Below are 21232 nucleotides of genomic sequence, written 5' to 3' on the forward strand. Positions count from 1 at the left end.
CAAACTTATTCTTTGAATTAATGACATTGTCTCTATTAACAGCAAAACTTGCTCAGGTCACCTTAGGATCATTCAAGAGTGAGTGGGATATGTATAGTCCGTGCATGGATCATCTCTTTTGGATAGTAATCATCTTTTTACATGCGTTGGATAATTATTTTAATGATTTAAATATTTCTTTATTAAATAAATGTACCATTTTGTGACGGAAGATAAATATAATTTGAAAAATGCGGAAGTAACATTAAAATTGACATCAATTTACACATTGTTGATGTGGATGTATGTACGGAACTATAGACACTTGTCATCTGGATACAAGTAAAAACCATCTATGGCTATGTGTGCACGTCCACATCAGGAATGTGAGAATCCATGTCAATTTTAATGTTAATGAAAATACTGGAATGACCCAAAAGGAGACACAGAGGTGAGGCACACATAATGGTTGATGCTTTTTACTCATATCTCGCGGAAAGCATCTGCGGTAATGTGTGCGACATCCCCATCATTTTGTCATCTTTCTGTCACCCCCAGCATGACTTTTTTTTGAATATAAATATATATTAATAAATATTATAAACCAAGTTAAACTGATTTATCTTGTTCGAGACAAGTAGACTCGACAGAATCAACTTGCATCGATGGGCACAACATGAAATATCGTGTTTTAAAACCATACAACTTTACCTTAACAAGTCTCCTCAATATTTTTCTGTTGTTAGACTGGAATTAATTAATTGGTGATGTCCATATATCAAGATGATGATGTCGTGATGACCAATATTCACTCCTATAAATTGAAGAATGACCCTTTCATTTTGTACAGCTTAATTTTAGAGAGAGAGAGACAGAGAGAGAGAGATTTCTTGCATATAGAGAATGAGTTCACCGTTGATTTGTTCTCCCATTTCCCCTGAGAATAAGAAAGAGGAGGTGATCCGTCTATCTGCAAATTATCATCCTTCTATATGGGGTGATCACTTCCTCTTGTCACCCACGACAATAACATGGTGAGCACGCATGGTTCTTCATCACCCGCCAAGATCAGTTTAAATAATTCTTATTGTTTTTTTAATTTCTTACTCTAATCATCATAATTGTAGTTAAAAGGGTTAACAGTATACCACAAGTAGTCATTTGGTAGAATAATTTTTTTTTTCTTCCCTTCTTGTTATCGATATATGCAGATATCCAATACACAGACAATACAACCAATTGAAGTACTGAAAGAAGAGGTGAAGAAGCTTTTACAAGCTGCTGCTGAAAATCCCCTCCAACAAATGAACTTGATCAACACTATCCAACATCTCGGTGTGGCATATCACTTTGAAAAGGAGATCGAAGAGGCATTACAAATTATATATAATGCCCTCACTAATCACCTCTATGATGATGATGATGATGATCTCTATACCATTGCGCTTCGTTTTTTTCTGCTACGTTTACAAGGGTATAATGTGTCTTCAGGTAAGCCTTATAGAGCTTAAAATACAATGCAGTATAGTGCATGAGATACACTGAATCCTCATTGATCGGTGTATTGAGTCACCAATTATAGGTGTATTAACCTTGTTGGGCGTCGGGAAACTTCTGTGGGGTTGTCGGGGCGTGCAACCACATGGATTAGTCCATATATATAATAATTACAGGTTTTGAGAAGAAAAAAAATATATAAAGGAAGAAAAAGCATCATCCCCACTTTCAAAACATGTAATCCAATGACATGTGGGGCCATGCTATTGGTTTATCAGCTTACCACATAAATTCCTTAACAGCAAATTCGTATTCCCCTTAGTCTCGATAATTCACTCTATTAATTTACGAGTTGCTATTGGCACCACAACTTTTATTATTACTCCCCAATTTCTTAAATTATTTATCACACCCCAATTAATGAATCATGATTTTAAATGGTCGAGATCGATCCTAACCCCTTATTTATTTATTTCTTGCTTAGCTGGAATTTATTTGTTGCCTATGCTCGGGGTTCTCTATGATGAGGAGATCATCCTCACAACAAATCAGTCCAGCCCGAAACTTCTAATCCAATTAGAAAGGGTTTACAAAAAAATTAACAATCCACAGTTCTTCAACTTGTAAACTGGGATTAGAAGTTTTAGAATATGCTGATTTTTTTAGTGAGGATGATCTCCTCACCATAGAGATTATCCTAAAAAAAAATCAGCCCATTTCAAAACTTCTAACCCATATAGGATGAAACATGACAACCATTTAATTGGCTCTTGATCCTCATACATGTTTATAATACGCTTATTAAAGAAAAGAAAAAATATTTGTATTAAGGCGGCAACTTGTGTGGATCCGAGCTGCCTAGTTATGTAGAACATGAGCGGAGAGCCTATGTTAGAACAACTAAACCCGGCGTTAATTTGGGTTTAAGAAACCAGTTCAATCCGAACCCTAGGCGGTATAATATATAAATATTTTGTATTAATTACATATTTTTAAACGATGATTTTTTTTTATTTTTTATTTCTTGTTTAAGATATAAATTTTTTTTACTAATCAAAACAAAATTTGGCTTGTTAACAAGCCCAACCCATTCAACAAATTCAATCCGAGTTTAGAAACTCAAGCTCAGGTTGAGTTTAGGTTAATGAGGTCAAGCTTAATGCTTGCTTGAGTTTATTAACTCGATTTCGGGTTTGCCACTTGAGTTGAGCCTAGGTCAACCTTCCAACATGCATCCCTAATTTGTATTCATTTTATTTGTGCCTTGGTCAAGTTCATTTTGAGGGCATAGAAAAATATTGATAGATAGCCGAAGGTGGCTTCAAACAGGACTTAGTTAACGATGCAAGAGGCATGCTATATCTATATGAAGCTGCATATCTTAGTGTACAAGGAGAAGAAATACTGGATGAAGCCCTCATTTTCACAACTACACACTACCATAACGACCATGATAACTCACCTAAGCTCTCCTCTTAAGGAGGAAGTCGAACATGCGCTATATTTACCATTTCACAGAGGTATGCCAAGACTAAAGGCGAGGCAATATATCTCTATCTATGAAGAAGAAACAACAAGGAATGATTCATTGCTAGAACTTGCAAAGTTGGATTTCAATCTATTACAATCTTTGCATCAGAGAGAGCTGAAGGATGTCTCAAGGTAATTATTCCATTAATTATTAGTCACCTTAGACTATCTCATAGAGAAGGATCATTAGAAAAATGTTTGGTAAATGATCTATCAAAGAGGCCTTGGATGATTTCTCAACATTAATTTTCGGGTGAAAAATACATAAAAGAATAAAACTTTTGATCAAATTATGTAATTGATATGATTTTAATATGAGTCATGATAATCTGACTACCCCATGTGGCATACTCAATCGACTACCCGATGTGACAAGTTTGGAAACCATATATCCACGCTCCTAGGGATACACGTTCCTCGAGAGAATTTTTATGGGGAAGTGCAGCCGTGTATCTTGAGGAGTGCAGATCTACGGTTCCTGAACTTGTCACGTCAAGGTAGTTGATTGAGTTTGCCACGTGGGGTAGTCAGATTATCACGATTCTTAATTATTGAATTATATATTTTTTTGAAAAACAAAAAGTGTATGAATTAAGCTGAATTCACTATAAGATTTTTTTTTTTTTTTAACACAGAAGGGGAAATTCCCAAAAGTGGAGAAATTGTAAAAATTCCCTAAACAATAGACTATTCATCTTAGTTTCAAAAACAGTAAATTAGCATTTTCAGAGCTAGAATATTTTGGTTTAAGTGAGATTTTTTTTTTTCAATTTTATAAAACAATAAATATTTTTTTTCGGTTTTTATTTCATCTAGATGGTTAAAAATAAAATTCCTCTTTATAAAACAGTAAATTTCTTTCCCTCTTTAGCCAAAATGTTTTAATTATGAAAATGGTACTGTACCCTTTTTGGAATAAAAATGAATAGTCTATTGTTTTGAGAATTTTTCAATTTACAGTGCATGTTTTTGTAGAATAGTCTAAATTATATATAAGTATTTTAAAATCATAGCCAATACCTAAAAAACTTTTATATATTTGGGTAAAACAGTTAATTTTCTGTGTGTAATGTTTGGGATTCATTGATATTTGCTTGGTAGGTGGTGGAATGAATGTCGACTTTAAAACAAAGGTACCTTTTGCGAGAGATAGATTGGTGGAGGGTTATTATTGGATATTGGGGGTTTATTTTGAGCCCCAATACTCCATGGTTAGAGTACATATGACCAAAATGATCTCAATTACAACTGTGATCGATGATGTTTACGACATGTATGGTACCTTTGAAGAACTTCAATTATTTTCAGATGCAATTGAAAGGTTTGTAAATAAGTAATGGTAATTATTTTTTTATTAAATGAAAATCAGAAATCTCCATTCTGGCCAAGAATTTTAATTAACCAATTAAATTCTTTAGGTGGGATGTTGCGGCCGCAGATAAGCTACCAGAATACATGTCTGTGTGTTATCAAGCATTATTAGATATCTTCAAAGAACTTGAAGAAGAGATGATAAAGGAAGGAAGATCGTTCTGTGTGTACTACGCAAAAGAATCGGTATGACATATATAATTCCACCTTAACTACCATTATTTATGCAGGCGGATTAAAAGTTTTTAAAAAAAATTACTTAATCAGAATTCTGATATGATTTTAAAATATTTATGTATCCAAATAAATTTATGTATCTGTGTACAATGTTTTGTAATGAATTTTCCTTTAGACTCCTTTGATTTTAAAATATTAACTGAATTCCTTAATATGAAATCAAAGGGATATAAAGTTAAATTTACTACAAATTTTTTTTACATAAATTGTTAAATTTATGGTAAATTACCATTTCGTGAGCCGAATTTACAATTTCAGGTAATTATGCATTTTACTTACCAAAACGTGACTGTGAGAAATCACAGATTTTTTAAGTGACGAGATCGCAGGTTTTAAGTGACAAACTCACTGGTTTTTCCCCAAAGGGACAGTCTGCTGGTTTGTATAGTGATGATCCTACTAAATGTAGTAAAACTTGTGAGATAGTCACTGCGAGATTGTCACTTTAGACCTGCAAAATTGTCACTTTAAAACCTTCGATATAGTCGCCTTTGATGTTTTGGTTATTAAAATGAACTGTAAACCTGAATTGTAAATTTGTCAAAAGTTGGTCAGGTTTTCGTAAATATCTCTGAATTTATCCCCGAGTAGAACTAGGGGGAAGAAAGCACCCCCTCCCCCATGTTTTAGTCAATAGTAGAGATACCCCTACGTTCCAAATTGATGACATGCCACTTCCACGTTTTGGTCAATGTTACAGATACCCCTTGACAGAATTTTCAAGAAGTAGAACGATGGCATTTTGGGTAGAAAAATCAAGGATTTTCTACAAGACATCAAATATGAATGGAATATTTAAGACTAGATTGGCTATTTAACATCTGAAAGATGACTGGTTTGAGAAAATCAAGGTGTTTTTTTGGTTAGAGGATGTAAATGTGGACATTTAGGTCATTTACAGTAGTCTCTGAGAAGAAGATCTAGGTCATTTGATCAAAGACGGGAGGGATATCTTTTAACTCACCTTTTTTCTTTTACTTTTATTGGTACCCCAACTTTTACATATTTTATTTTTAATTTTCAATGGCATTTAGATTTATATTGACATATTTAGTGTTGTTACATTAAATACCAGATGAAAATGTGGGTTAGAGCCAGCTTTCAAGAAGCCAATTGGTATTATACAGGTTACGCGCCAACTTTTGACGAATATCTGAATGTTGCTACAATGTCCACTGCGTACCCTATGCTTTGTGTCCAAGCTTTTATTGCCATTGGAGAAGTGGCAACAAAGGAAGCATTTGATTGGATCAATAGTGTCCCCAAAATAGCTGTGTCTGCTGCTCAAATTGGTCGACTCCTTGACGACATGCTTACTGATGAGGTTAGACATATCTCTAATGTAATTTGGTTAAAATGTAGGTTGATTTACCAAAACTTTGGAGTTGAAAATTGTGAAACTCACAACCATAAATTTTCACTGTGTTCATATCCATTATTTTTGTAAAAAATGCATCGAATATACAACATGCATGCACTCATGGCATCTAATGTCTATTTTGCAAAAAAATGAAGATTGAAAAAGCTAGAGGCGCAGCTGGTTCGAGTGTTGCGAGCTACATGGTAGAACATGGCGTTACAGAGAAAGAGGCATGCGACGTGATACAAAAACTTATCACAATTGAATGGAAAGATTTAAATCAAGAATGCCTCATACAAAATCCATTCCCTCTAGTGTTCCTTAAGCCAATTCTCAACTTTGCACGTATGGCAGAAGTCTTTTTCCGACGAGAGGAAGGATACACTAATGCAACCGGTTGTACCAAAGAAAACATTACCTCACTGTTTGTTAATCCTATTAGCATTCCATAATAGGAAGTTCAATTTGTAAGCTAGCGACTTTTCTAAGTTATTATTGTTGGAGAATAAAAATGTACTGTATTAAGGTGCATGAGATACATTGTATCACTGTCAGTATATCTAATTACAAATAGAAAGTTGTGATGGAGAATGATATATTTAGAATATATCAATTAGAATATTTGTATTAAGTTAGTTCCATATCTTGGTTGATGTAATATTATTTATAAATACGCGTCCAAAGGTTGTTCTCATCCCTGTGAGGGGAGATGCCAACCGTCCCTCCTTTCTACAAACACAGTTCATGTAATATTCAGTCAAGATTTATCAATAAATAGCTTCTTCTACAATTATTAAAAGTGATAATTCCTAGCTAGTGTGCATATCTTTTCTTTATTTTTTATGTTTGCTTAGCAAGTGCAATGGTTTTAATTTACGAAATAAAATACAAGAGTATTGGGTATACATCCTACTTTACAATGATGAAATCGTATCCAGTCCTACCCATCCAAGTTGGGACTAGGGAAATTCCCAAATAACGGTAGAGAAAAAATAATTTTTTTTTTCGAAAACGATACACTCTTTATTTTAATTCAGAAATAGGTAAGTAACCATTTTTTTAATTAAAATATTTTGGTTAAATTGGGGGAAAATTCCTATTTTATAATAGAGTAAATGTTTCCCCACTTTAATTATTTCAGTAAACAGTTAAAGAATGTGAAATTCCGAATGGATTTTCAAGAGGGAATGGCGAGCAAAAATCCTTCTCAAGCTCACAACCCTATCCGATTCTATTAATTGAGGGGGTTCAGACTTAGGACAATGCTATTAAAGGTGACTTGAACTCGACTGTTGGGATATTTCATGGGTTTGAAGATGAGGAATCTTTCTCTGAGTTCGATGTCAAATTGTTGTACTATAACCCAGACACAGCTAGTGGTCGAACAAATGAAGAAAATAATCAGTAGAAGGTCCTAGTTGAACATGGGTTTGCCAAAGAAGACCCGATCGAAGAATCCCCTCTAAATCGTTTTTCCATGTTTGGGTTAGTTTGGAATGTAAGAGGAATTTTGAATTCCTCATCCCAAATTCAATTGAAGAAAATAAGAATGCCTTAAATCCCTTATTCATGGCCATCTTGGAACCCATGTCAAGGTATGAGTCAAATTTTCAAAAAATTCAGGATAAAATTTTCAAATAAAAAGAGGCTAAGTTTTTTATATATCTGGTTTTTATGGTACAAGGATGCATCCGAAATAAAGCTTGTGCTAAGTACTGGTAGTGCTTGATCTTGGAGTTAGAATTGTTGGGAAAACTACCATACAACGTGTAATATAATCACAGCGAAAATTAAACTCTTTCCCTCTTTGAGTGACAAAAATAAGCTAAAAATATCCAACCAATATCAACACCACCATTATACCGAATAATGTCAATTCAAAGTGCAAGATGATCCAACTAAGCAAAATAAACAACCGCAAATAACACAAGATTTTTAGCATGGAAAACCCTTCAAAGTAAAGGTAAAAACCACGGGACTTGTCTCGGTAGTCCACACCCAAATCTTCCACTATCAACAATAATGGGTTACACCAAAGTTCTCTCAAATCAATCTAGAGACTCACAAGATTACAATAAACATTAAGAATACCTATTTTTGGTTCAACAATACAATAAACATCATCTAATAAAGATGGATTCCACAAGAAACAAAAAAGGGGAAAGTTTAAGTCTCACTAATGAAATCTCTCAATAGAGATGAAAAGATAACCTAATCTGAAAAAATAAATCGGTAAAGTTGTAGAGATTGTTGCAAGGATTCTTCATTCCAAATTTGAGTCAAATCGGACAAAGTTTGACTTTTGATCTTCTTGCCCTAACTCTCCAAAGTCCATCCCTTTTCTTTTCTTTTTCTTTCAACCTTGTTATTTTCTTTTTCTCTTTTTTTGTAAATCCAAGAACAACAGCCCCTACTAAAGAACCAACTACTCTCTTTTCTTTTTTCTTTTTTTTCAAGTTGAATGGGCTTCTGCCCTTATTTCTCTTGGGTGGCCCACATGAGGTAGACCCAGCCCAACAAGAATGAAGAATGTTCCAACGAAGATTGGCATTATCTAGGCAATTTGTGAGATCCAAGAATGTAGACAATTATGGGATGGCCTAAAGAATGCAATTGACATATTGGATAATCTTCTAGTGGTAGGTGATTTCAACTCAAAGGTTTTTAGGTCTTTCCATGTAAAGTTTGAAAAATGTTAAGTTTCACTCCATTACAATTGGGATATATACAAGTATGGATACAAAATGAATCTCTTGATTGAAGAGATATATACAATTATAGAAACCACAACAAGAATTCCTATACACATATGGAAATTATAGCAGAGATTTCCAATAGTGATTGCCTATATTAATATAGGAATTACAATAGAATTTTCCCTTGATTACAGGGAGTCTTGTGAGGTCTGATATTGCTAGATTGGTTGATCATGCTAATACACCCCCTCAAGTTGGTGCATGGAGATTAAAAATGCCCAACTTGCTTATCAAACGATGGAAATGATCACGTCCAAGAACTTTAGTGAACACATCAACTAGTTGATCATGGGTAGATATATAACTGGTTTGTAAAATGTCGGTTTGGAGCTTCTCACACATGTGATGACAATCAATTTCGATGTGTGTGGTTCTCACATGATAGATTTGATTAGCAGCTATGTGAAGAGTAGCTTGGTTGTCGCAAAAAAGAGTAGTTGGTTGGTCACAAGGAATGCCAAGAAACAGTATTTTGCTTCAGCGGCTGAACGAGAAACAGTATTTTGTTTCTTTATTTTCCAATATAGGACTATCTCAAAAAAAGATACAACAACCGATAGTAGAATGATGGGAAGAAGGGCAGCTGGTCCAATCAGAATCACACTAATCAATGGGATGTAATGCACTGGCTGAAGAGAGTAGAATACCGGTTCCTGGAGTGCCTTTCAAATACTGTAAAACATGTATGGCAGCGTCCATGTGAGGTTTCCTAAGCTGGTGCATAAATTGGCTAAGGATATATATTGACAAGATAATATCAGGCTCGGTTGTTGCGAGATAAATCAACTTGTCGATGAGTTGACGATACTGTGATGGATCAGATAAAGAATCTCCTTTGTCAGACAATCGTAAATGTTGTTCCATAGGAAAATTAGATGGTTTTGTTCCCAATAAGCCCATGTCAGTCAAAATGTCCAACATACTTCCGTTGACAAAGAAAGATGCCTTGTTTGGAATGGGCTACTTCAATTCTACGAAAGTTCTTCAAAGTACAAAGATTTTTCATATGAAATCGGTTACGCAAGAATTCATTTAATTGGGCAATAGCTTGAGGATCATCACCGATGACAATATCATCAACATAGATGAAGACAAAAGTCTTACTAGAGGGAGACAGTTTTGAGAATAACGAGTAATTAGCCATGGACTATTTAAATCTCTAATCTTGCAAAGTATCAGAAAATTTTGTGAACCAATTACGAGAAGCTTGCTTGAGTCTGTATAAAGACTTAAATAGCTTGAAAACTCATGGCTCCCTCTTTTGTGAGAATCCAGTAGGAAGAGTCATATAGACTTCCTCTTCTAAGTCACCGTGGAGAAAGGCATTGTTGACATCTAATTGATGCAAAGGCCACCCAGTTGAAATGGCAAGAGAGAGAAGACAATGAACAATCACCAATTTCGCAACAGGTGCGAAAGTTTCATGCTAATCTAAGCCTTCTTGTTGGGTGTATCCCTCAGCAACAAGACGGGCTTTACGGTGTTGTATTGTACCATCAACATGCATTGATTTTGTAAATCCATTTGCAACTAATGGGATGTTTATTTGGTGGTAGAGAGGTAGGAGTCCATATATGATTCTCTTCTAACGCTTTTATCTCATGAGGCATGGCATCTTGCCAACGGGCCTCCTTAACTGCTTGGTAAAGGTGTGAGGCTTAACATCAGAAGTAATGGCATTGAAAAATGCATGATAAGAATAGGATAAATTTGAATAGCATGAATAGTTGGATAAGAAATATGGAGTACCTATTTTAGCTAGTTTGTCAAAGGATCATGGAGATGGGCATTGAGCAACAGCGGAGCATTCAAAATCAGCAAGATAACGAGGTGGAATTCGTTCTTGTGTGGAACACCTAAGAGGATTAGGGATTCCATTAATGGTGGAAACAAAGGAAACATGACCTAGGGATGAAATTGGTGTAGTTATTGAAGGAATAAGACCGGTAGGGGATGGGTGGATGGTGGTGTTTGTGTCCATGACAGCTGCATTATGCCAAAGGGTAGATCGGGTATTGAGCTGTGATGGAGGTTGGTCTTGAATAGGCAATGGGATGACAATATTTTCTTTTGTGGCTGTTTGAGCTATGTGAAATGGAAAAATGTGTTCTTGAAACTGCACATTACAGTGGATGAATGTTTGTTTGGTTTCAAGGTCATAAACTTCGTAGCCTCGTTGGCCATAGGGATAGCCTATGAAGATACATTGTCGAGCTCAGAGATCAAACTTCTGTTTATGAAAGGTGTTGTGGGCTTAACACATACAACCAAAGATCCTTAAGTGCTTGTAAGTGGGTTGGGAGCGGAAAAGGACTTCATGAGGACTTTTGTTATGTAGAAGAGGTGTAGCACTATGTGAAAAAGGCCCATATTTGACTGTCTTAACCCGTCAAATTTTGAGAAATTTGACAAACCCTCCCGTCAAATATTCTCTTGTAGAATTTTTTTTATTGATGGCCTTGGACTATCAAATTATTGGAGAATGGGCTTCAAAAAAAAAAAAAAACTTCATAAAGTATGACCGTCGAATTTGGAGGTTTAACAAACAATATCACAGTCCTCTAATTCACCAATCACAATGAACGAAATAATAAAAAAAAATCAGAAAAATAAAAATCATAAAACGAGCTCCAAATTAAACTAAACAACCCAAAATTCATATTAGGAGGTCTAAAGTTTCTTACAAGACCTTAGAAAAGCTTCGGTCTTGAATATAAGATTTCCTTCTTCTAAATCTTCTCTCATCTCAAGATACTCTACAGCACATCTCAACCCAGAGATGTTTCCAGCAGTTAGATCAACAGCTATGCCGTAACGAAATTTTGCACCAACGGAAGCATCCTTTTCCAATGCCGTCTTCTCCATTAATTTCACCTTCTCTGTAATTGAGAGAAGTGGGAGCTCAGTCCAATCCAACACTGGTAGTAGTTGTGATCCATGTAGGGAGACTTGACAGCCCATGAGCTGATTCGAGGTATCAGACTTGACTCAAACATGAAAGCCAAGGAATCAGTTATTCTAAATGGTGGTGCATTCTCTCCGTTCACAATTGTGGCCTGTTGACAATAAAGTGAACATTAAGGATCCAAAGTGAAGCAGAGTTAATTACAATTTGATTAGAACAAGTTTTATACCTCAAATGAATTGGTATCAGGACTGGGGGGCGTAATGCAACTGTGAAGGCTTGCCCCTCCTGGAAGAAATCCATCAGCTTTGGCCTACAATGAGGTCAATAAGGTTATCTGTGTGAATACAAAAACTGAACAAAGTAGAATCCCTTATGTTTGGAAAATTCACATTTCAAAATGTTAATTTTCCACAAAATATAACAAGCATATCATTGAATGAAACAATACCCAGTTAGATGATCTAAATCAATGATGTGTAGAGTTTTGTTGGAGACATCATGATTTTAAATCTCGTCAGAGACTGAGATGACTCATCCGATATGTCTCGGTATCATCCATGAATGAGATGGATAGACATGTCAAGCATATCGGACGAGATTTAAAACCACAGTTCATTTTTTCTCATCGTTGAACGAGACGACTCAAACTTATCGAAAAACTCATCCGAGGTGACTTGGTCTCGTTCATGGACGAGATGAGACATCAAAACGTGTTTTAAAACCATGGGAGTCATCACTAAGTTTTTTCCTGGCCATTTAAAATGACAACAAAGATTGGATGGCAGGAGCCAATGAGGCAAAAATGAGGGGTTACATCCATCTTTTCAAACTAATGAGTGAGTCATCTTCTTTCATAAACAACAAGCTTAATAATAAAATTATATACAGAAGTCATGAACTGTAGTTTTTTTTTTTTACCTCGTATTTGCCTTAAATTAGACCCATAAATTCACTCATACAATTGCGATGGTAATATGGAGGGCAAAACGTATACTCAGCAACCAACCATCGAGGTGGGAAAATGACAAAATCATGCAATGCAATACCAAGCTTCTTAGATGGCGCCGTCAATACTGCCATTCAGTTAAGAAAAAAAAACAATACAACTTAAACAAGAAGTGTATATGAACACAAAGATTACTTGCTTTTATGTTATCTAATAAAAATATGTTGAGAGGTTGAAACACACAGCTACCAGTATTTATTGAAGGGTCACCATGATCCATCAAAACAGTATTGAATTGGCAGAACTTACTTAGATCATACTGCAAGGTACATAACTCAAGGTAATTTCAAATTTTCAAAATTTTAGTAACAATCACTTATTAATAATTTCATAGAAGAAGAGCCAACAATTCCAAGAAAATTGCATTTATTTCTACAAAATTAGGATGGAGGAATTGTATTATATATGCTTGCATAAAAGAGTCACCATATGCTAGAATCAAAAAATTTACACACACACGCACACAAAAATATGCATATTCTGTAGTCATCAATAAAATCCTCAAACTGTCATCTTACAACTTTTGTAAGGAGTGACTCAATAATCACATTGTCTCCTTAGTTAAGACTAGGCGGACTCTTTTGCAAAACCCCCTCTTTTGTTGTACAAATGGTATTGTTGATTTGTAACTCTTCAGAATTGAAAGAAAATTATAATCTGGAAGTTTCTCTGCCAAGATAAATAATTCTACTCATTAACACTATAACTGATTTAAGTCATTTGGTGATTTCTGGACTTGTACCAAAGACTCTCTCTTTAGATCCTTAACTTCAAAGGAGCCTCAAATCTGTGTTTATTGGTCCAAGTAAACATTGTTTACCACCAACCAAAGTTAACAGCAAATAAGTACACAAAACAGTCTTCAGTTTGCAATTGTGAGACAACAACACTGAAAAGTATATAATGTTCCTTCTTGCCATTTCTCCTGACAGCCAACTAACCATATAAATAAATAAAAGTCCAACAGAAACAAATCTCCTCCACAGCTTATAAAACCCCACTTTTATATATATTTTTTATATCACTTTTAAATTATATAATAATATAATATACACATTAAAAAGTTCCAGATATTTTGGGTTTCATCCTCTCTCTCTCTCTCTCTCTCTCTCTAGTGATAGATCTATTCAACCACAGCAGTGGTATTGGTGGCGAGGGGAGCTTGGCACGTGGGAGAAGCACGTGTGATGGAGAGAATATCAGCAAAGTAAGGACTATCAGCAGGTTCTCTCTTCCCTTCTGAAACCTCCTTGTACTCTGCCATCAACTTGTCCCACTTCTCCCTACACTGCTTCCCATCCCTCTTCACACCCTCAGCGCACATTAGCCTCACCACCTCTTCCCACAACTTCGCTCTCCTAAGGAGACAATGTGATTATCTGATACTAATCAGATATTCAGCTTATCGATATACTGAACACTACTGATATTTCAAGATATTGGTTACTAGTGTATTTTATCCAGCATACATTTCACTCCTAAGACCCCACCATACTTGTTAGGCAGCAAAGATTGGTATATTCACTAAATTTCCACAAAGTTTAACAAACAATCCCAAGACAAAATTAACTAACATCCAAAACCAAAATAATTCAAACAGTATACAAGAAGAAGAAGAAAAAATTTGTGGAGAACTCGAGGAACACTTCCAGGCTGCGAATTATAAAGTAGATGCAAAATGTACATTTAAGATGGCCCGGATTGGCAGCTGGTGAGCAATCAGCCCTATCATGGCATCCTAGGAGCTTTGTATTCACTTCATCAGGGGACAACCCTATCGTCCTGTGTCCAATTGATATAATCAGAGCCCTCTTCAACTTGGCAAATCCCCACTTGGAACTTGAATTTGGTGTTACCAAACACTTACCGGACATAGTTTCCATTAGCATCCTCCACATGAACGCATCTATCTATCTTGTTGATGCATAGGACACGGAACAGGTGAACTCTCTCTTTCTCTCTCTCTCTTTCATCAATTCATAGTCCATTGGTGAGTCTTACACTTAATGAGAAGATCACACGGCCAAAAACATTATAATAAGCTGAAATGAATGACAGACTCTAATAAATGAAATCCTTGAGGGCTCCCAAGTCTATGAGTCAATCCTATCTGCTCAATCACTCTCTTACAGAATATCAATTCCAACTAATACCAAATTGCAACCACTTCAGGTAAAGAACATGAAGACGGTAAAAATGTAGAAATGTATTGTAAGATATGCAATACGTTACAATACATCATATGGTATCAAAAAAATTCATTCATATACCTCAGAAATCAGAGAATTCATCAAAACCCCATTAAAGATCTGATGAATGCTTCTCTTTAGTTCTGGAATACGTTTGAACTTCAAAACCCCAAAAAATAATTAAATTTAAAAAAATTTCAGGACTTAGGAGAGGTACGTTAAAAAAGCTTACTAATGCCCCTTCAGTTCAGGTCTCCATAAACTTTTGTGCTTAAAGTCGTGTAAGGTTTGATTTGCTGGTATGGCTTTAAGACATAATGAGCACCACTCCTTTTAAAATGATATTTTTATTTTTTGGGTAAGCTAAGCTGGCTTTAAAAAGATATTATTCCTTAACTATGCAAAAGATTATCGACAAATTTGACTCCATCAACCCCGAAGGTTTGACAAGATGGCCAAGATCACATCTACTCATGGGATTTTGTAATAAAAAACCCATATTGATCTGATCAATGATTATCAAAATCAAACAGGGATGGATGGTCACACTCTTCCGAAACAAACATTATTCACTATGATCGATCGATGATCAACATCAACTTAGTCAAAATACAGTCTCTATTGCTCATGACCATACATCAAGTTGTGTAACCCACATCTATGCGCTCATCTCGCTCACTTGTATGTGTTTTGCCGCTCCTAGGTGCCACAAGCATATGCGTGTCATGCCCATTCCTAGGCACCATGCCTATGATGCCTAGGTGTCATATATGCATCGAATCCATCAATATAAATGGCAATCTCAAACGACAAACAATTAGAGGAATCCTAGATACTAAGGTCTAACCAATACTAGTGCAATATGTGTGCTAAACAGATTGCCTAAACAAAAAACATAATTGGCCACACTCAAGAGTCACGATGGAAGGCAAGAAGGCATGCAGTATCAAGAGGCACTGGCCATGGACTCGATTAGGAGTTGATAACCTTCGGGGACTGTAGTCTGCAGCCTCACACACTCCGCTAATGCAGGAACATCAGCATTGGGATCTAAATACCAGGCCAGTAAGAGCAACAAGTGAAAATCTAAAATCCGCTTTACAAATGTACGAATACCGATCAAAAGGCATCATGTCAGACACCTTGTATCCATGTCAAGCACCAAGAAATGTGCTCATAGCTAAGAAATGAAGATGATAACTTTAGAAAAAGAGTGTGTAACCGAGAATCCACAAACTATTGAGTGAAAGGCATAAACAGGTCATAATATAATGCCCACCAAACACATAAGCAGTCCATAAAATACCCTCAATTAAAAACAATACATTTGGTATTTCAAAACCATGGCGATGATCAAACTAAGCAATTTTGGATGATGGGCTCTTGTTCAAGTATCCACTGAATGAAAGGAAGCTAACTGAAAACATAAAATAAAATAAAAGAATTAATCTCATTTAGACAGCAATATAAGGCTTCTATTTCACAAACAGTTTGATCTTATAAAGAGCATGATCAAAAGCCTACACTACCTTGGCTTACAAGTGAATATAAAAGAATAAACAATATTACTCGAGAAGCAAAACAATATACTTTCATGTTGTGCATGCATGGTTTCGGTACCAATACCTGTTTCCTTCTATCCATCCAGGGAAGGGCTCTCTATAAGTGCTCTCGATAATGCTGGGATGGACGATGACTACAGGTATTTCCCATCTCATGTTGTCTATCATCATCTCACCCATGGCCTTTGTAAATACGTAAGTGTCTTGCCAACAGTAGATTCTTGCCCTGTGAAGACCAATATATATATTTCCATCACAAATACATACCCATTTCATTTCAATTTTCTTGTTGTGTGTGTTTTCCAATAAATACTCATGAAGAAAATTGAAAAAACTAAAGAAATAAATAAATAAAGAAAGAAAGATAGAAAAAAAGATAACAATGTTGGATTGTGGTTGGTGATCTATCGTACGTACTTGGTAGGGTTGGTGGGTCTATTATTGCCTTGGTGGTTTTATTTATGTGATCTACGCACAGTTTCATATGCTCACATTTACTTACCAGTTGATACATGCAAGAAGAGCTTAAGTTTCTTGCACTTCTTTGCGAAGTTCATAAGCCGACAAGGTCCTCTCGTGTTTATGTCTAGAGCAACATCATACCTTCACTTTTATAAGAACCAAAATGAGACTACAATCATCATGAACACAAGCATATATACTCAAGGATATATTGGACAGACCTCTCATTGAAATTTGTATTCACTGCTGAATTTACGATTATATCTACTTCATTTGCAATCTCATCAGCTAAGTCTGTTTCGATTCCAAGATTGGATTCACAAACATTTCCCGCCACAGGAACCAACTTGTTGAGCATGAAAGACTCGTAGGAGTTTCCATGGGTTTGTCGGAAAGACTTGAAAAGTTGTGTGTTTATGATCTAAACAACAAAACCACATTGTAAAACATGCATGATATTTAGAGCATTAAGAAATTAAGAAGTTAATTTGAGTTTATACATATCAGATGAAATCATCTACAAAAAATTTTCAATCTCCCCATTGCTTCTTCATTGCTTTTTGGCCCTCATCAATAAAAAAATCTTATCCACCTCAGGCACAGTCCTTAAAATCTTCTCAACAAGAAATGCAAATATGATAAAATCCAATCAAAAAATTATAAGACCATGTTAATATCTATAACTGTCAGTGGTCTGTGTCACTAGATCAGACCATGGAAACATTGACTACATGCCTTTCTCCCATGTGGAGTGAGTGAGGCAAAGGCATAAGATGTGATAAATTGTATGAATAGACATGCAAAAATAAAATGAAAATCTACATGCTTACAGGACATATCTGATCCGTCCATCAGGCACAAGCATTGGCATCATTGCCATGCCAGCAGGAGTGGGCCCCCTGCCATATATCAGTGGCTGCAAAATAAACATAATTCAAGATCAGAAATGTAAAAAACACATAATAGTACTCCACTTGGCTGTGTCCCAAGTGGAATCACAAGTTACTATTTATTTACATTCAAACAGAAACTGTGCTACAACTTTTGTTAATGAACTAAAAAAAAATCACCTGAGCAAAGCTTGCACCACCAAACCCTGCACCCATGCCACCATAAGCACTACCTGCCAACCCATACCCCATTCGAGGTGGATAGCTTGGAAGCAAAGAAGACTTGTGCAAATTGAGTCCTCCATCAGATTTCCAATTAGCTTGTGGCTTTGCAAGAGAACACTCGAGAAGTTGCCCTGTCAATGAGAATAAAACCCAACCAACTTCATCTATTAGTCACTTAACAAATAGAATTAAAAAAAAAAAAAAAACAATGTAAGATCCATTAAATAATAATCACCATCTACTTCATATTTCTCAGTGTTTTTGAGTGCTTTCATGGCACTAGACCTCTCGGCAAAGTGCACAAAACCAATCCAATAGTTATTAGCAGGCATAAGCACATTATTAATGAAATTTCTAATGATCCAGTCTGGAAGATTTTCAAGATCAATTTAAACTGATCAGCTAATTGCCATAATCGGATTAATTAACCGTTTTTTTAACTCTAATCAAGGTTAGCGTTCAAAATTTTTCTTCAGAATTTAAGTGAATAATGAAACTTTGTTGGAATCTATCCAGGGTTTTTGATTGTTACAACTTGCAACTATCAAATCGAGAAATAAATGATTCTAGGGTTCCAAAAATTAAGTTCAAGCATTCCAAATTCTCAGACAGTTTAAGAAAATTGGAAGCAAAAGTAAACCTCAATCATGAATCATGATGATATACAGATAAATATGAATTTGGAAAGGAAGAATAAATACCTTGAACTTGGCTTGCTTAAGTATCAGAACATCTCCAGTTGTCCTCAGATCGACAACCACTGCAGGAAAAACCAGAAACAGATTGATACCTCTATTAACGAACTTAAAAAAATATGAAACCCTAAACCTAATCTTGAGAACAAACAGAGAGGAGATTTGGAGGGGTTTGTCAATGGAGGAGAGACAAACCTTTGCGGACTGAAGTTGATAGGTCACTTTGAGAGAGACTGTCAGAGAGAGATGGAGAAGACGATCGATCGAAAGAGAGATGGAGAGATCGATCAATCGAGAGAGAGAGAGATGGAAAGAGAAAAAGAGCGAGGTCGTCCGAGAGTAAGTGAGACAGAAAGAGATACAGTGAGTGTTACAGTGAGAGAGATGAGATCGAGAGAAAGGGAGAGCGTGAGAGTGAGACTGGAAACGTGGTCCACGGGCCGTGGTTTTTGAGTTTTAAAATTCGTCGGGCCAGGCCCAACAAATTGTTTTATTAAAATTCGGAATTTTCACGTAGTATAGGTAATCTTTTGATCAAGTAGGAAGCTATTAGGACACATTCACCCCAGAAATGCAGTGGTAAGTTTGCTTGGAATCGTAGTGCTCAAGCAACCTCGAGTAAATGTCGATGTTTTCTTTCGACTACCCATTATGTTGGGGTGTTCCAACACAAGAATGGTGATGCATGATTCCATTTTCATGGAAATAAGTTTGCATTTTAGTGCTAAAAAATTCATACCCATTATCAGTTCTTATGGTGTGGGCCTTTCTCTCCTTTATGTCACCCAGTTCATATCTCCACGTACTTTGGCTTAGTTTGGTTCACACATGCGGGGGCTTGTTGAGTTTAGTCCCACATCAGACACAAATTACCTTGTCTCTTTCGATATAACCTCCTGGGCCTCCCCACTCATTGCTAGTTGGTTTTGACTTGGACCTCCAAATCTATCATTCCACTCCTCCAGATGTACATTCTTTCGGATGGAGTTGATGATCTTAATTTCACCATTGATTTTGATCAAACTTTTTTCGAATAACCTTCTCCTATCCATAATGGTTGGAGACGACTATAAAAGATTGAAGACCCTAGTGTGGGGTTTGGCAATATTCCTTCGACGATCTTATTAATATTCAGATGAAAGAAAATGAATAAAGGAGAAGATCTACAGTGAACTTGTAGAGTATTTTTTTACTTGTAGACTTTTAGCCAGACAACTTTTAACTCACCCAATTCCAACTAATCCCATTCCTAACTTACCCACTCCCCCCCCCCCCCGGCCTTGATTCAGCTTGGTAATTTGGTTTTTATAGACAAAATGCAGATACCTATGTTACCATATGGTTAATCTAGGTGTTTAAATGAATTGTTGAATTGAGGTGTAGTTGAGTGCTTTGAGAGATGAACTCATATTAGTTAGTAGGATTGTGAAAGTGCCCTCGATCTGTGGCTACGGATCAGCTTTTTGTTCTTCGGGAGTCGCCACCTAATTTTACAGTCTACGAATCGACATATGACTCTAAACAGATAAAAGTACTGAACTACAAAAAAATGGGTCCGAGGATTACGTTACGGGATTGGAAGGTGTTAGGCACCAATCCCACTCAACGAACGTCGGTTTCTACTTTTTTTTAAAAATTTTATATTATAGGAAAAAATAACGTAAAAATCAAAATAAAAAGATTGCCTTCTTTATCTAGGTAATTGCGATGGTTGATTTTCTTAGAAACTGGCGGAGAACGTTCCTCTTGTGAATCTTCATACTTTTGTCTCCATCCTTAGATCGATTTTTGAGTTTTAGGATGAGATTTTCTTTTTTTAGATTTGAATATTTTCTGATTTTTTTGGGTGTTTTTCAGAGTTTGTAGGTATTTTTTAAGTAAAAAATAAGGTTTGAGTATTAGGTATGGACTTAAGACTTTATATTTAGAGTTTTAAAAAGTCTTAGGAGAGTTTTTGACTTCTCTTTCCTAAGATTTTTCTTGACCTATGAATTTAGGTGGAGGAGGTTTCTTTTTAAAGAGCTTTTTGGAGATTAGGATTTTGATTAGGACTCTTAAAGATAAGGTTAAGTTGTTTCACTTAGGTTTTGTTTGAATTATGAATTTTGACTTATGTAGAATGAAATTTTTTTAAGTTTTTGGAGAGCCCCTTAATGGAAGGTTATTTATTAAATTATATTTTTAATTCTTCACGATCCCTTGTGGAGGGTTTTTTATTAAATATCATATGGGTCCCACTTAAATAAATGGGCCACCACTTAAAATTTAACCCATGGGCTTAATTAATTAATTTTATATGTTCAAAAATTTTAATTTTATTTATTAAGATTTCACTTTATGTTAATTAATATTTCAATTATTAGTTTCAAAATTTTTAATTTTAAGGTTGGAAAATTATCGTTTTGCCATCAAATAGAACTTTTGCGTTGAGATGTTGTTTTTCGATATTTTGAGATATTTTGAAATCAATTTTTCATAAAGAATTCACTAAGAGTATCAATTTGTGTCACTTTTGAGTTTTTGTCGTGAAATTATCATGGACCCTATTAGGGTGGTTTTGTAATT

The 21232-nt window shown here is 35.5% G+C and overlaps 1 protein-coding gene, 1 non-coding gene and 1 pseudogene across 9 annotated transcripts; 1 reads left to right on the top strand and 2 right to left on the bottom strand.

Moving 5' to 3' along the window:
* The first annotated feature begins 2789 nt into the window (after positions 1–2789).
* On the top strand, positions 2790–6764 carry LOC147380948 ((-)-germacrene D synthase-like; annotated as a pseudogene). The gene is made up of 5 exons (XR_015174944.1): positions 2790–3138; positions 4108–4327; positions 4425–4563; positions 5690–5938; positions 6130–6764. The product of XR_015174944.1 is annotated as a (-)-germacrene D synthase-like (transcript).
* LOC147380949 (U6atac minor spliceosomal RNA) lies at positions 6590–6713 on the bottom strand. The gene has a single exon (XR_015174945.1). It is a non-coding gene; the product is annotated as a U6atac minor spliceosomal RNA (small nuclear RNA).
* Positions 6765–11248: 4484 nt separating the features above from the next.
* LOC147380950 (heterogeneous nuclear ribonucleoprotein Q-like) lies at positions 11249–18667 on the bottom strand. Of its 7 annotated transcripts, none has more exons than XR_015174941.1 (8): positions 18208–18667; positions 17928–18103; positions 17688–17773; positions 16460–16621; positions 12834–12903; positions 12557–12711; positions 11865–11948; positions 11249–11786 (listed from the first exon to the last, which is right to left on the bottom strand). XR_015174941.1 is itself a non-coding variant. In XM_086431020.1 (6 exons), the coding sequence occupies exons 1-6, from the start codon at positions 18302–18304 to the stop codon at positions 11774–11776; spliced, it is 618 nt and encodes a 205-aa protein (XP_086287146.1). In that variant the 5' UTR covers positions 18305–18667; the 3' UTR covers positions 11249–11773. The 7 variants fall into 7 exon arrangements, 1 of the variants encoding a protein (XP_086287146.1); XR_015174942.1 differs by having other exon boundaries at positions 12828–12903; XR_015174938.1 differs by having other exon boundaries at positions 16424–16621.
* Positions 18668–21232: the final 2565 nt, after the last annotated feature.

Source organism: Akebia trifoliata, unplaced genomic scaffold (genome assembly GCF_017979445.1).
Source record: "Akebia trifoliata isolate Shusen 1 unplaced genomic scaffold, ASM1797944v1 Contig00861, whole genome shotgun sequence".
Classification (NCBI taxonomy): domain Eukaryota; kingdom Viridiplantae; phylum Streptophyta; class Magnoliopsida; order Ranunculales; family Lardizabalaceae; genus Akebia; species Akebia trifoliata.